The sequence below is a fragment of the Acanthisitta chloris genome, unplaced genomic scaffold (genome assembly GCF_000695815.1).
Source record: "Acanthisitta chloris isolate BGI_N310 unplaced genomic scaffold, ASM69581v1 scaffold4780, whole genome shotgun sequence".
Taxonomy (NCBI): domain Eukaryota; kingdom Metazoa; phylum Chordata; class Aves; order Passeriformes; family Acanthisittidae; genus Acanthisitta; species Acanthisitta chloris.
In genome coordinates this window covers 15,157-32,090 of record NW_008653492.1, presented here as the reverse complement: position 1 = coordinate 32,090, position 16,934 = coordinate 15,157, and the positions used below count along the sequence as shown (strand labels likewise).

General features: G+C 39.4%; 1 protein-coding gene across 1 annotated transcript in view; it reads left to right on the top strand.

Moving 5' to 3' along the window:
- Positions 1-10,487, top strand: part of FAM19A1 (family with sequence similarity 19 (chemokine (C-C motif)-like), member A1) — a 180,203-nt gene extending 169,716 nt beyond the window's left edge. The window contains exon 2 of the mRNA XM_009081364.1: positions 10,339-10,487. Coding sequence (XP_009079612.1) covers positions 10,339-10,487 — 149 coding nt within the window. The remainder of the gene's footprint in view (positions 1-10,338) is intronic.
- Positions 10,488-16,934: the final 6,447 nt, after the last annotated feature.

The window sequence follows — 16,934 nt, the reverse complement described above, 5'->3', positions numbered from 1 at the left end:
CTTTGTTTTCCTTTTTGTGGATTTTGTAAGATGTGGTCAGCCCCATTGATGAAAATGTTATTGCCACTATAGCAAGACAACTCCTGTGTAAGAGATCCCATTCAAAGCACCTTCACTTTGATCCCACCTTAACATCTCAGTTTTATGTGTTGACCAAATTTGTTTAGAACCATTCCTTCATGTTGGTTTACTTATTGCCATTCTTTGGAAGATTAATGCAGCCTCTGCACTGGTTATAATTCTCAGTATCTGTCTGTCTATCATATCTCTGCAATCCCAGCTCTTCATCACTGTACATTCTTTATGGATCACATTACTTTTGCCACTCCTTATCTAACTACTTCATAAAAACCCCCTCACACATTTATAAAGCATGACAGGAGCATTACCATAAACTATGTTACTGTGCTCAGTAAACACATCATAGGCTCTCCATAGTCTAATCACCTTAGTGGATAAAATTATCTGGGGATGAATTTATCTGCAGTCATCATATCAAAAGACAAACTGTAGAGAACAACTCTGTTCTGCTGTTCCAGGGGAATTTCAGATCCCTGCATCATTTTGTCCTGACTGAAAGTTGGTTATTGCTGAGCTTCTTTGTAATCAATGGATTGATTTATGAATATTTAAAAGAAATCCTAAAAGGATGTGATTTTCATGTATCACATGAAAAAATAAGGATGTGTTGTGAGTGTAATAAGCAATTTTGTGCCTCTTTTGAGGTTGGTGCGAAATTTAATATGTTTTCCCAGTTTGAGGAGTAGGTTGAAGATAAAGGCATCCAAGGAAAGTATTAGGCAGTTTTAGAGCATTGATTTATGAATATTTAAAAGAAATCCTAAAAGGATGTGATTTTCATGTATCACATGAAAAAATAAGGATGTGTTGTGAGTGTAATAAGCAATTTTGTGCCTCTTTTGAGGTTGGTGCGAAATTTAATATGTTTTCCCAGTTTGAGGAGTAGGTTGAAGATAAAGGCATCCAAGGAAAGTATTAGGCAGTTTTAGAGCAAACATCAATTAAAGAGTTGGGCAAGAGTGAGACTCTGCCTGGACCAAACAGTGCCTGCACAGCTGACATGGAATAATTTCTAAATCCTTTCTTAGTAACTACTTCTCATCCACAGTTCTGTATTCATTTCTCATCAGCAGCTGTGACTGAATCACTTACTGCTTATCAACTTAATTATTCCATGCAAAAAGAGAGTAGTTCTGTCTTTCTTCATTGCGTGGTTTTTTTTTCTGAAACTCCTTTAACTTAACTTCAATTCTTTGGATGCCTCTACTGTCAGTATTTAGAATAACACCACTTTGAGGCCTCAAGAACAACATTCTCTGGTTCACTCAAATTTTATTCTTAAGGTATTTTCAGGTCTAATTCCACTTTGGATTTTTACTGTTCTCTGGCAAGGGACTAGAGATGCCAATATTGGGAATGTTCGTTTCTGTTCAGCAGCAGAAATGTTCATTTATTCACAGCTTTGATACCTAGAAAATTTGTTCTGGGCAAGAATTGTGCAGCTGCAAAGCAATGATCAGAATAGCACAGCAGGTCTTTTTAATCTCTAGTTTATACTGCTGCCTGCAGTCTAAGTTATAGGAGAAGCACTGCTTGAATGCAGGCATATTACATCTATTTTGCCCAAACTGTTGTGGGTTTTTTTATCCTCTCTGACATATCAAATATTAAATTTTCCAAACCACCCAGGTGACTAAGAGCAAGATTTTTTTAAGGATACTTAGAGATTTTATGCTCAGCCTTACTAGCATACATCATTTAGACCAAGACATTCTATTTACAAGTGATACAGGTCTCTAGCAGTGTCACATCTCACCGTAAGTCAATGAAATTTAGAGTCATAATGCTTATTACTTTTTGATATGGACCTTTAAGTTGTTTCTCAAAAGTAACATTCTTCTCTTTCTGACTTTTCCAAGTCCTGCCTTTTCATACACAACTCTTAATGACATTCCAGAGCTGTAAATCCCAGCAAGACTTCTAATTTCTAACCTCCATTTCTCGAAGTTGCTGTAAGTTGATCTCCCTTTGAAGTAAAAAAAAATCTCATTAAAAGATTCCCACTAAGAGAACATTGAATTCTTGCCTGCCTCATGAGTTACATATCTGGGGTTTGTAGTTCATCAATACAGGAATGCTAATAGTACTTGTTACAATTCACTTGCCATAGTCCCTGTGACAATGAGCAATCAGAGCCGTGGGGTGTGGGTATGGCCCTGGCAGGCAGATCTGTCAGGGACAGTGTACACACACAATATGTGGGATTTTCTCATAGATTCTGTCAGTTCTGTGCATGCAAAATCATAATTAAAACTACTGGTAACTCTGCTTCAAGAGCAGCTAGGAGCAAATTCCTCATCAGCATTGCTCTCCAGCCACTCTTGCCCTGTTGTCCCCTTGCTATGCTCAGATGGTTCCTCTGCTGCTCTTGGAGCTGCAATGTGCCACAGGCAGGAGCTGCTAGAAGGTTGTCTTGTTTTCCTGGATACCATTTTTCCTTTCATTCATCTTTAGACTATTTTTTTCTTCTTCTTTATCTTTTTCCTTTTTTAAAAATATGCATAAGAATAAGGTCCTGTGCAAATTTCTCAGGAGATCAATTTGCAAGGTTCTTTAGTAGAAAAACCTATTCTCCAGTGTGTATATTGGTTTGATATGGAAATCCATAAGCCAGCCCTAGATCCAATCACATCTCATGTGCTGCTGTGCTCTGGGTTTTCTTTGTGAATTTAAGAATAGAATCCATAGCATTTCTCCTTTACGAAAAAATATGTATTTTTAATTTCTGGAAATAAACCAGTTCTTGAGGATCAGAGTCTATTCTGTGTGTAAGTGTAAGAAATCTGTAAATCTCCCAGATAAAAAGCCTCCCGTGGCTGATGGCAGAGAGCATTGGTAGAAAATTGTAAAAGACTACAAATCCATGTGCTAATTAGAGCTTTACTTATCCCTGCTCCCTCTGTTATACTGAATGGGAAATAAAATACAAATGGAAAAAAAAGTTAATATTCGACTGAAATATTAACATTCTGCTGAGCAAAATATGTTTAAGGTACTATTTTCCTGTAGAAGTTCTTTTGTTATGGGTTTTTGTAGAAAAGTTTGATTTCATGAAAGTGGCCTTTTCTGTCAAAACTGAAAATTAGTTCCTAGCACCATAAATAACCAGAGATGCCTGTGCTGAATCCACATTGCCCCTCTTAGCTCAGGAATTCTGACTCCAGAATCCATCAGAAATTTGGCTTAGTATCAAATTTCCAGGCATACCTGACTTGCTTTGTCCAGCAACTCTTCTCCAGACTCTGACCACGAGTGCAAAGAGTCATAGAATCATAGAATCAACCAGCTTGGAAAATACCTCCAAGATCATCAAGTCCAACCCTACTGTGATCACTAGACCATGGCACTAAGTGCCACATCCAGTCTCAGCTTGAAAACCTCCAGGGATGGTGAATCCACCACCTCCCTGGGCAGCACATTCCAGTGCCTGAGCACTCTCTCTGTAAAAAATCTCTTCCTAATATCCAACCTAAATCTCCCCTGGCAGAGCTTGAGTCTGTGCCCTCTTGTCCTGCTGCTGGTTGCCTGGGAGAAGAGACCAACCCCCACCTGACTACAACACAGCACAAAGCAAGACAATAATATTATTGGTCTTACCTGAGATAGGAATGTTGTACCAGTGACACAGGAATCAGGGCCTAAACCTACAGGAAAGTTGCACCATCTGCTCAGGAAGAGTCCTGTGGGCTCTAAGCTGAGCCATGACCTTCTAAAGTATTTTTTAAAGTGCCCTAGAAACTAGAAGAACCTCAATAGGATTTTAAATTTTAACATAAGGTGTAATTCCAGGGGAAAACCAATTTTGCTAGCCACACTCTTCATGCAGCTACCTCTTCTGCTCTTTTGTAAAGACATAGCAGTTTCTTTAGAGGAGGTACCCTGTGTCTCCAGAACCTTTCATAGCAACAGCACTCCAGAAAATAATATCCCAACCGAAAATTTAACGACCCACAGTGGGAGTCGCTTGTGTTGCTGCTGTTGTACAGAGTCTTCCCAAACTGAAAATAATATATATCTTGCATAATGAACAATGAAAATACTGAATATTAATGAAAATATAAATATAAATTTAGCAAACATACGACTGCAGTCTAGTTTGATTCACTGGACCAAAAACAAAATCCAGTATATAACCAAGGAGGCTTCCCTAGCATGTGTAGAGCATTATAAATTCCTCCAGTTATGGTAACTCCATACATAATGAGTAGCACATTTATCTATTTGTATCAGTTATTATAAAGTATTAAGTATGGTGCAATGCTGAAATTTATACTTAGCTCATTTATTTTATTTTTTTTTTTTGCTGGTACCTTTGTGTTGCATCAAGTTCATGGTCCAAATTCAGCTGTTTTGTGACTTCATTGGAGCTGACAGTGCTCTGGCAGCTGAAGTGCAGTTAGCCTTGACCTTATAAAAAGGAGTGCAAACCCTAAGTCCTCTCTGATTGCTCTGCAAATGCATCCTGTAAACTTGATGCTTTTCCTTCTGGAGAAGATATGGAATGTCAGTGGATTATATGTTAAACAAAAATTGGAGTGTAATTGCACTGTGGCTGTGAGGAATTTTTTATTTGTTCACTTATGAAGTGGCTCGTGGAGTAGCATGGGACTTTGTGTTTCCATCTGTTACATATTCCTGTCAGAAGCAAAAACGTTATTTTGTAAGTACTGTAGTAGTGGCTTATTATTTCTTAAAGTAAAGTATAGTATTTTCCCCTGTGTGCAGTGTAGTCTGTAGTTCTGGCACATTAGCTGGCATAAACATTTTGATTAAAGCTTATGAATGTATTAATTACACCTGGGAAGTTTCCAAAGCTTATTCAAACTGCAAACTCTTCGAACTGCAGCCCTCAAACCTGAATTCTTTATAGTAGATGTAAAAATGGCTGTCACAGGGTTGTTTTTTCTTTCTCTCAGATGTTTGTATATAGACACGAGGTGGCAAATGTGCAAATTTTTTTACCCATTAGTTTCTGTCATTCTTTTTTTCAGAAAGTCTGCAAGTGTCTGAAGAATTTTTACTGTCACACTGTTAAATGTTTGCTTGAAGTCTATAGACTTTTAATTGTTTAACATTTTCTCTGATCTCCTAGCTCTAGCAGCATCTGCATATACTTAAGCATTTATCAGAATAACATATGGGTATATGACCCTTAACAGGATGATAACACTGACACATAGACTGTCTAGTTGAAGTTGTATAAATAAATAGAGCTATCATAAACCACTAATAGTCCTAATGAACTGTCTGGAAATGCTGATAAAATTGGTCCATTTGCTTGTATCCCCATGGTGAATTGCTAACTGTGTAACAGAGGAAGAATTTGGCCAGCAAAGACGATGGAGTTGTTTGAGTATCACTATTTTCTTGCAAGTAACACAAACAGGTTCTCACAACAACCTTCATCTGGATTAGGCTGTGAAGTGCATTGACAATGAGCTAGAAGCAAACGTTAACAGAGGATCTGAATTCCAAACTCACGCGGCGTATGACCCCGAAAGGAAAGGCATATCTTATCTATCAACCGTCTGTGCCACCGCCAAACAACCCAAGAAGTCTCACCTAAGTGATGCTTTGCTCATGCATTCATGCACACATGCATTCATTATGATTGACCTGCCCTAGGAAGGTCCATTAAGTGGAACTCATTTCAAGCACAGATGGTCCTGAATAGCTTAATGTCTGTCTGGTGGCCAGAATAAGTGAATTCTTGATGGCCTTAGACTTCTGATCACATACATGCAGCCAAGGAGGAAATGAAAACATGTTTATCATTTTGATAAACTACCTCTCTCTTTGCTGCAGGATGCTCCATGTAACTCAGCGGAGTCAAATACTATTAAATTGTCATCACTGTCAAAGACAGAACGTATAAGTTTTGCTACCTCAGTCATAGTTAATGACTTCCACAATGTATAACACAAATCAGTAGTGCTGTTTGCCTTTTTTTATGTTTGTTTACTGATAAGTTCAGGCTTGGCTAGAATACAGAGGCGAGTTATAATTTTGAAGTGCAAAATATGCTTTTATTATTACCTCTCAGCTAGAGATATAAAAAACAGAGATGACTACAAGATGGCTTTTTGGCTTCTGCCAGGCATGCACTCAGACCCAATAGGTGATTAGATATTTTAAATCACAGCCTCCCACAGCAGGCTGATACTTAAGGTAAAATATTTCACTCTGAGCCTCCCACAGCAGGCTGATACTTAAGATAAAATACTTCACTCTCTGGTCTGTAAACTCAAGGTGGCTTTATAATAGAGACAAAAACAAACGTAATTTCAGGAAGGTGGCTTTATAATAGAGACAAAAACGAACATAATTTCAGAAGTTTAGTGTACTCCAATTAGAATTACACCATTTCCAGGAGCAGCAAATAACTCCAATTAGAATTACACCATTTCCAGGGGCAGCAAACAGTTGTCCCTATTTTATGTATGATTTCAACCATTTTGTATTTTAAGCCTGTGCAGGACAAAGGTTGCTGGAAGGCTGGGAAATATGAGCAGAGTTGCAATGACACAGCTAGTTGCCACCTTCAGCAGTCCAGAATTCTCCCTGGCAGCTCTGTCCCTCTTGCTTTGGCAGGTGACACATTTCCTCCATGTAGAGTTGAGGGCATCCTGTGAACTGAGTGCTTAGGGAAGATCAGCTCTTCTTGCTATCAAGTTCTGCTAACGTTTGGGGTGAAGATGATATAAGTTAGGGCATTTTCATTCATCTCTGAACCTTCTTGAAGGAAGATCAAAGCTACTCCTGATTTGCAAGTTCCTATTCCATTTGTAATCTTTTTCTGATTTTCTTGAGGCAGGAGGGAATTATTAAAAAAACCCCACCAATAAAAAAAGATCTTTTTCTTGCCAGGTATATAAAGCAGCAACTTTATTAAATGTAACTGTCAAAACAACATTCAGAAGACACTTTCTTAGAGGATTTTAGGGCCCTTTCCTCTTGTTTTAAGTTCAATGGCAAATCCCCTATTGACTTGAATGAGTTGGATGAGGCTGTTATTGTGGAATCACAGCCAGAAGCTACCGTAGCTCAATAGACCATAAACTTCCAAAAAAAAGACATTTCTGGGTTTTGTGACAAGGATTCAAACTTTTGCTGCACTCACAGCCTATCAGGTCAATAATTCACATTTTCTTTCAGGACTCCCAGCACTGTAACATCTTACCAGGTCTTCCCATAATCTAGATGAACCACTGAGAAAAACAACCAGTGGCTCAAGAGCAGAAGCCTCAGATATTTGTTTTAGAGGATTTTTCGGTGCTTTTTGTCCCCCTCTTCCCCCCCCAAATCTCAGATATTTGTTTTAGAGGATTTTTCTGTGCTTTTTGTCCCCCTCTTCCACCCCAAAAAAGAAAATTGGAAATAGAAAATAAAAATCATAGAGTAAGAAGGTACCTCATCATCATAGAATTTAAGGGTTGGAATGGACTTTACAGATCCTCTAGTCCCAATCCCCTGTCCTGGGCAGGGACACCTAAACTTCCACAATCCCCTGACCTGGGCAGGGACACCTAAACTTCCTCTCCTTCTATCTGAACCCATTACCCCTTGTCCTACCATTGCAGTTCCTAACACAGAGTCTAGGTACTTCTATATCCCATTTTGGATATGGCTTTTTAAAAGTCTGACATGTATATGCATGGTTTGTAAAATAGTTACCAGCAAAACACATTGCATGCAATGCTCAGTAGTCATTCATAGGCTAAACAGGCTTTAATGGAAAAATCTGATCCCACTTAAAAGGTTTTTCAGGAAAACAGGGTGTGTAATGTGCTTTGTCCATATGAGATTGATTTTTTTCTTCTGTGTCTATACTGGGAAGGGTCTTTCTATTGTTATTATTATTTGCATACAGTTATAGTCCATGCAGATAAAACTCCCAATGAATTTACTTAACTGTCTAGTAGTTTAAAAAAAAAGGTGGGTTTTTTCATTGCTTTTATAGTTTCATTATGTTTTGCCCTTCCTAAACATCTATACACTTAGAGCTAAATTCTTTATCGCTGCAGCAACTTGAGCTTCCACATAACAATTAAAGGTGTTATAAAGCTCCTCCACCACAAGCCATTACTTTGAATAGATAACCAAATAAGCAAGACTAACTCATGTGGTTATTAGTAGTCATATAGCAAATTAATAGAGAAAATTAAGCATTTAAGTTATTCACAGATATTTACCACACAATCTATGTAGTCTAAAATTAGAAATGCATATTACTGTGTACATTAACTTTATTGTTGAGGCTGCAATCAATAAGATCACAAATCTTTCTTCTCCTAGGGCATGGCCATAAGATGGATGAAACCAATGAGAATCTTTTCATTGCTTTCCATATGATTTGGATGAGGGAACGGGGAGTTTATGTGAAGAATTACTTCGTAGAAAACACAAGCATTCAGGGCTGAGTTGATTATCACAATTCCTCTTACTCCAAAGAGACACTTCAAAGCCTGTTTGTCAGATGATGGCTCTCTGAATTGTTTGGATCTCTCTTCTCTGACACCTATTGGCTTTCAAAAAGCTTGTGTCAGCAGGCCAAACACACCTAATAACTAATGTATGCAGCAGCATGTCTCTCCAGATGACTTCAATATTTACTACAGAGTTAGTCTCAGGCTTGCAAATTCATCAGTGCTGAACCCCATGACCACACAACCCAGGCTCATTTACCCTAATGGATGTTCACAGGCTTTTGACCACTGACTCACCCTGGAAGGTCAGGGTATGAAATTTAATATTATAATGCATTTCCACACTTTGTGGAGTCTCTGTTCATTGGTTCTGTTGTACCTCTTAATACTCCAGGGTACATGTTATGGCACATCACCATATGGGCTTAACATACAGGTAAGGGAGACTCCTCCCTGCTCACCTCCCCCAGTGCTTCACTGCAGAAATCTCACAGCTGTAGAATCCATAGGTAACAGGACTCAATCCTGAGCAGGGAGATGCCACTGGACCCCCAGACCTCTACCAAACCCCCTTGTTCACAGCTGGCTGTGAATCAGGATCTCCACACTGCTGATTCTTCTACCTGGCTGCAGGGTACTATAGTGTTCCAAAGCTTCCAAAATTATTTCAAAAAGATTGAAAGCCAAAGAGATGAATCATGTGGTTTGTGCTATAGTAAAAGCACTGTACAGTTAGCAGTTCATAATGGCATAAAGAAATAATGCTCTTCTGGAAAAGCTTCTTACACATCCTGCTCTTTAGTGGGCTGTGCATGAGGTTCTGTACTAAGTTTAAACAAATCCTGCCAAATTTATGCTGCAGTTTCATAAAGTAGCCAGATATCTGTGGGGAACAGACTGACACTATTAAACACTGGGTGATTATGAGCTAAATGCAGCCTGAACTGAGGGATGGAGAAATTACTTGGGCAGTGCATTAGCCCACTGTGGTGTCTCATCTCCTTGCACTGCAGAGCTAAGGTGAAGGGGAATGACACACCTGACACTTCTTTTCCATGCTCATCATATGCCACAAACACCAAGCACTCATAAACCCAAAGCCACTGTCTATCTGTCTATCACTCCTCTGTGCTCTCTGTCTAATAAAACTATTGCAAATGGTCATAAAGAACTATTAGGGAGAAGACAAATTAAGCCTGGTGATCTTGCACACAATGGGAATGTTTCCTGCCTTAAAACTGCCACTTAGTGAGTGGGGCAGCAAAGGGAAGAGCTGTTGGACCACACTGTAATTTGGAGAGACTCATTGTCATTCCCTAAGGGCTGAGTGCTAGAACAGGATCAAATATTTGAAGAGAAAGAAATCTTATTTCTAGATGGATTCCCATAGTCCCCATACCTCTATGAGAGAATATTTGGGGAAGAAACCTCCCATATTAGAAGCATAAAATCAGCCAACAGTTGTTACACATTTTCTATAGCATTTTACCTACATTTCTTCAGGCCCAGACCTTGACATAGTCATTTTCAGGCCAAAAATTATGGGGCTGTCAGAGAAGTTTCTAATATAAGACAGGCAAGGGACATTTATCTACATTTTCTATTAAAAAATGAAGTCTAGCAGAATGTGGCTTATTTGGGAGCACACAAAATGGGAGAAATAATGTTGTAATCCCACCTGTCAGAAGCTGGGCAGAGGCACAGACAGGAGCACGCCTGGGTGCTTTGATTAGCCACTGCTGCTCTTCCTAATCAGAGTGTCAATATTCTCTTTTTTCTTTTTTTTTTTCTTTTTTTTTCTTTTCCTTTTTTTTTTTTTTTTTTTTGCCAGAAGGAGGAACGTGTGAAGTTATAGCAGCACACAGATGCTGTAATAAGAATCGAATTGAGGAAAGATCACAAACAGTAAAATGCTCCTGTCTACCTGGGAAAGTGGCTGGGACTACAAGAAACAGACCTTCCTGTGTTGATGGCAAGTAGCTCCTCCTGTCTATATGTCTCTGTTTGTGTACCATCCACTAGATAGCTGTAAGTCTATAGATTATGCTGAGGAATTTTGTTGTGTTCTTTATTTTATAAAACAGGAAAATCTACAAGCATAAGTATATATTTAGACCACCTTCTTGCTACTTCTGTGCCTGATTCTGTGCACACAGGTCATGTTAAGATGAAAAAAAACCTGTGAATATAGTACACAGTATAGGTACTTTGTTAAGTAAAACAGATTCTGGGGCAGGATCAAGCCCTTAATAAGTAACTGGCCAAAATTATTCTTTACATCACTTCATGGGGCCTTGTCAGTGCCACATCAGTTTTGATTCATAAATATTTCAAAGGACAACTGCCATTCATTTTGATCTAATTAACCATTTGGAAAGTCAGTGACAAGATAAATAAATGAATCTTGTGGTCTTGTCCTGTAACAAACGTTACAGAAAGCTGAAAAAAAATAATCTTTGTGTTTTGAACTCAGTGGTGTTACTGTTTGTCACGGGGATTGTTTTGCTGAAGGAAAAGCATCATGTTATTTGTGTCTGGGTTTCTTATCCACATCACTCCAAAGGGTGTGTTCCTCTCTGGGGCTCCCCTGCCACCACTGCAAGGTGAACCCATGCAGCAGTGGAGGAGAAGCTGCTGCTTGGAAGGGCTTAGCAAAAAATAAATCGCATAAGAAGATGGGGAGTAAGTGGTACTAATCCCATTAGTTACCCTTCCCAAACAAGCTGCTCTGTGTTGCAGAATCCCTCTGTGCAGCAGCTTTGTGAAACGGAGTATCTTGTAAAAATCCCTCACTCTTCTTTATGGGCAACATTGTGTGCTGTTGTTTATATCAACCCATAGCCCAAAGGTGCTTCAAAGTGCCATGGGTTGCAGCCAAGGTAGGCTCTGCACTGACCTCTCCTCACTCTTCTCATGGTTGGACTTCCAGGGGTAGAGGTGTGTTTGTGGGTTTTGGAAGTACCCAACATTCCCACTTTGGATTTGTTGTTTGGCATCCAGTTTCACCCTAAGTGAGTGAGAGGGAGGAGCTGTACAAGCAAACATTGGGAATAATGTTTTCTTCTGGGTACCTTTCCTTTCCTTTATCACAGGCTGCAATGGCACTAGGAAGGGAGCAGGGGCTGGTCCTATTGTGGCCCAGAGTTAGACAGGAGGATTGGATTAAAGGATTGTGCAGACACAGCTCTGAGGCTTACACATTGAACACCAAAAAGATGAGAGATTGGGGATGCCTTGAAGGGATGTGAACCTCGTGTTTTCTCAGCAAGTGTTTGTGGTGTGTGCATATTTGGTTTGTATGGTAAAGATAGAAAGGAAATGTTTTATTATTTCCAAAATGCTTTCAAAATTTTAAGATTATGAAGCAGTATTTCACAGCTTGTTACACTGGGAATGTGATTCAGCTTCTAAACTCATGGCTATGAATGCACCTGCAAATGATTAGACTTTAATCTACATTCTGTCATTCCGTTATTGCTTAATTACCCTGACAAAAAGAAGCTTTTCTTTTTCTATTAAGCCCACTCAACAAAGCCATAGATGAAACTTTCAGCTGGTCTTAACCAAAGATCATCTGTACAAGCCTTGAAGAATTTCATGTTCTTCAGCAGGTCATGAAACACAGAGGCAGCAGATAGAGCAGAGAGACACCATTAATTCAGCTCTCATAACTCTGTTCAGAGAAGAGGAGCTCAAAGAATGCTGTGTTAAGAACAGAAGTTGGGTGCAGGTGTCTTCTGGAGCCTAATTGCTCTGTCAGGATTACAATAAAAAGAAATGTTATTGTCTGGAATTTTGAAAGGAGTAGGGATAAAACAATGGCTAATGTAAAAGTGTAAAACTAGTCCCATTGAAGTCACTGATAAGACTCACTGTAACTTCAAAGCCTGCAAATATGAACTACAAAGGAATGTCTTCCCCTTTCAAGTTTAGTTGTTGTAGTCAGCCCATGGCTGCTTTTGTAGATGGCTGGTGGATGTTTCAAAAGCCCAATGTGCTGCTCCTAAAAATTAATCCAAGGGACATTTTCTTTGGCCTTTTTTTTTTTCCTCAGACTTTGTTTGTGACTTTTGACATACTGACCTGGTTTAAGTCAAAACTTTGTCCTATTTGGTGGTTCTGCTCTTGTTAAGGCAGACTCCCAAAACTTCCCATGGGAGTCCCATTGACGTCAGTACTTTAACTCACACAAAGATTTGGGATTTGCTGTTTCTTTTGTACATCAGGGCATTTCAAAAGGTCATCTGCAACTTTCTGCCTTCTTTATCTTTGAAAGGACTAAGACAATTTAATCTCACACTGGGTTGTACACTGTATATGATTTCAAGCCATACTTGAGAGCCTAAGAGAGCTGACTTGGGTCAATGAATGAAAAGTCCATGGGTGTTCAGGTACAGTAGTACAGTCACATCTGAATAGTCTGATCACTTTTGAGAGGTGACAAGGACTGGGAGATCCCATGTTAGCAGTTTGGCTCCCATCTGTGATTATCAGCTCAAGCAGTCTCCACCTGATGGCTACTTAGTGTGTACAAAGCAAACATGAACCTCAGTTTTTCGGTGTTTATAACATTGGCCAAACTGTGACTTAATGGGATCGAAATCAAGGGTTTGGTGTTTCTTAGTTAAATTGCATCAGAAGACACCTCATCAAGGCTGATGCTTTGACAGTTTAAATTCATGTTATGGAGGAGAGATTGCATTGCCCTCCACTCCTACCAGTTATTGCTCCAGGACACGACTGGGCTGCGTGGGTGGGACTGTGTGCAGAGCTGGACCTGTTTTCTGTTTAAGAGAGAACACAATTATATGTAGGAGTCAGCTTAGCCTTTTTAATAAGTATCAGGGGTGATAAATGGTCCTTTGGTCCTTTTGCTGTGAGATCTCATCAAAGGTTACAACACCTTCACAGTACACAGGACTTTGGTATGCAATCCTCCCCCTGGATGAGCTGAAATCCAGGCTGAGGTTGTGTTATTTGGACTATGAAGGGTTAGAAGTTGCCATGAATTCCCAAGGATCACTTCCTGCCAAGTCTAGCAAACTTTTTCTTTGGGGTCTTGTCTTGCAGAGTGAGGCCAGACTGTGGCAGCCTCAGAAGTTATAAATTATTCCTTGTGGCTCATTCAGTAGACACTGTCCTAAAACCTGCCTCAGTCACCAATAAATTATGTAGCAGCAACAGTGAGAGCAAAACAAAAGCCAAACCTTGTCATGAAGCAGAGATGGCAGTTTCTGTCTCTTTGCCCCTTCTGTTGCACATTTACTTTCATGATTCCCCTCACTACTTGAAGGTCTTTTTTTGTCTGAAGGATGGTTTCGAGTGCTCCCTACAATTTGTCTTGTGTGCCACTTGGCAGTAGCACATACCATGGGCATCAGTTTGTTCATCTCTCTGTCACAGCTGTTATTATTTTCTCCATTTGCACAAATACCTCTCCAAAGCAAGTCCCGAGTGGATTTACCTCATTTGTGTTTGAGGAATTTGAGTTTTTCTGGGGAAAGCAATGTCCAGCATGTTCAGTGGGCTCATGAATGTCCTCAGGTGCTGGCACAGATAGCTGGGATTGTCCCCTTGCTATCTGTCCCATGGCTGGTGCCATTTCTCTTCTGGGTTGAGATTTTATTCCATTGTCTTTAACTGATTTCTTCATTTGGCACTGTGGTTATGTAAGAGAGATATTCCCAGAAATGTCCTCTGCTTCTTTACAGTGATGCCTCTTGCCATCTCTGGCCTCACTGGTAGGGTCAGTGAGCAGTGAATGAATTAGTCAATGACTTCAAAATATTATTTTTTTCAAAGTACATTTTCTGTTGTTCCAAACAACATTAAAATTATCCATTAAGACACACAAAAAAACCCTTTGACCGTATACATATCATTTTTTTAGCAGATCCTTGTCTTTTAAAAGAAATTTTCCCCCTTCCCAGTACATCTTTTACATTATGTGAGACAAAGATTTCTTCTGTAGCTCATACATAATGTGGAGGTATTCTTAACCTTGTTCATTACTTCATGAGATCTTTCTTTTCCTGCCCCATCTTCCTTCTTGGTATAGAAAGAATAGTGAAACCCTGATTTTTAAAAAAGGTGACTTTTAAATACCTTTACAGTTCCTATTTGAACCTTTTCTAGATGTACTCATCCTATTATCAAAATATTTAAAGATTATTGAGGGATTTGCATTCACACTGCCTCCTGAAAAGGCATTTTGCTTTTGTTTTTGCTTTCTTGCAAACCAAGAGTGCTCTAGGTTTGGTGGTTCCACCAGATCTTGGCATCATTTAGGGTTTCATAGCATCAAAATAATTTTGTTGTGACAGTATCAAATGTAAAGGTTATAACAAGACTGTCATATTTGGGTCAGGACTGTAAGGTCCATCTCTCATTCTTCATTGACCTAATCATGCAAAATTGAAGCCACTTTTCTGAATAGGCTAAGATTTTCTTCTGTGGAATAGAGTTGGCTGTGTGAGCTAGGGAGCAACAATGAGCAAGTGGCAGCAGTGAAGTGATTAATACATTTATGTCTGGTGGTTTTATTATTCTTTATGGCTTGTCTACACCTCACTTGCAGTTTTCTTTGGTTGCTTCCGTTAGCTTTGGTTGTTTCTGCTGTTTGTTGTTTAGGGTTTTTTTAAGCAGTTCATTTTAGCGTTCAGTATAAATAACACGGATGTTTGATTTGATGGAATTCTCTATCTTTTCTGCACTCTAGGGTAAAGAAGTGGGAACAGAGGCCAAGTGAGCCCATGGGGTTACTGAGTCAATATTGACAGAAAAGCTTTGATAATATTCTCTCAGTTCTATCACTTCATATCATTGCTGTAATTTTTTTTCCTGTATTCCATTAGTGTTCCTATAAAAATAGGAATACAAGATACTTATACATTTTATACTAGCACTTCTATCCTTGGAATAATGTGCTTTGTACCATATCCTTTAAAGTGGTATTGAACCATTCTGTAGAGTCAGTAGTTGGTTTTGTCTGTGTGTTCTTCAAGGCCTTGGAATAACATACAGTTTGTTCATTTATACTAAAGTTTACTGTGTCAGAGTCAATGATGCTCTCAGACATGCTATTCTTAATGTCTCCATTTTTCTGTTCCCTTCCCTTCAATCTTACTTCAGCCTATTTTAAACTCTTTCACAGGCAACCTCATATTTCTTGCATAATTAGCTGTGAAATTTGTTGGCCCACAGAGTATGGAGTAACAGAAAAGCACCTGCACTGGCTTTGGAAATCAGTCACAAAGGAACTTTCATGTTGCCAGTGCTTTTAGGAAATGAAGTGGTTTTAACACTGGTCCAAACTAATGAGGAAAAAAAGCTGCTGAAATGCTGTGCAGAATCTCTCCCTCTAAATTATTCCTGTAAGGAAGATCTCTGCAGAGATCTGAGGTGATCCAATTCCACATTGTCTGCAACACAGGATTTGAAGCATTATCTCTTAGGCAGCAGAACTAGTGTTTTAGCAGTCCATGGTCTGCTGTTGTCCTGTTTTATATGCCTCAGGGGAAAAGGGGAATAATTCACTGGTACAGAACAATAAAATGGAATGAATCCAGTGTTTCCCTTTCTCATAGATTGGCTTTGGATCACCTCAAGTTTCAGCTCATTCCACAATATATGAAATATTAACATACATCTACAGGCTTCAGATTTCTATTGGTTTGAGGATTATCCATCACTAGCCACCATGCAGCCCTGGGAATTTACATCAGACTTCATCAGGGCAGCATTATCAACCCAAACACAAGTCTTAATGACTTTTAGTCACACTGTGACTTTTACTGCCTCTCTGGGCCAGCACCTCACACCTCTCCAGTCATGCCACTGGATGGTTGGTACTGATCATCCTTATTTTTCTGTATGCAGTAGTTGGAGCAGAGAGAGGACAACATTCACCAGCACATGTTCCTTTTGCTGGCATTTGCCCTCCTCTCTCTCACTGAGGACCTACAGATGGAAAGGTCATGTCTGGTATGTCATTCCTTAGGCAGACAGTAAGTACAGCCACACTGTTAACATGAGCTAATTTATTTTAATTTTTAAATTATGGATAAGATACCTATTGTAGAGTGAGCATCTATAATTCAGGAGCTCTGTGTTCCTGCAGTACAGAGGTGCAGCACAATCCCTTGTGGGTCCCTGGGCTGGTCCTCAGCCCATGAATTCTCTCCCAGCTCTGGTGCTACCCCAGCTCAGAGATGGATACAGGACATACAGACACTTCCTGGCTCTCCCTGGAGTGAGAGCAGGATTCAAGCCTTGTAGAATCAAATGAAAGGCTCCTATTGACGTTGGGTCAGGTCCTTAGTAAATGCTTGGTTAGAGATAATCCTGTATCTATCAGCACTTACATCAAGTGAAAACAGTTCACAGTCACAAAACCAATAGTTTTCTATTTATCTAATGTGTACTTTA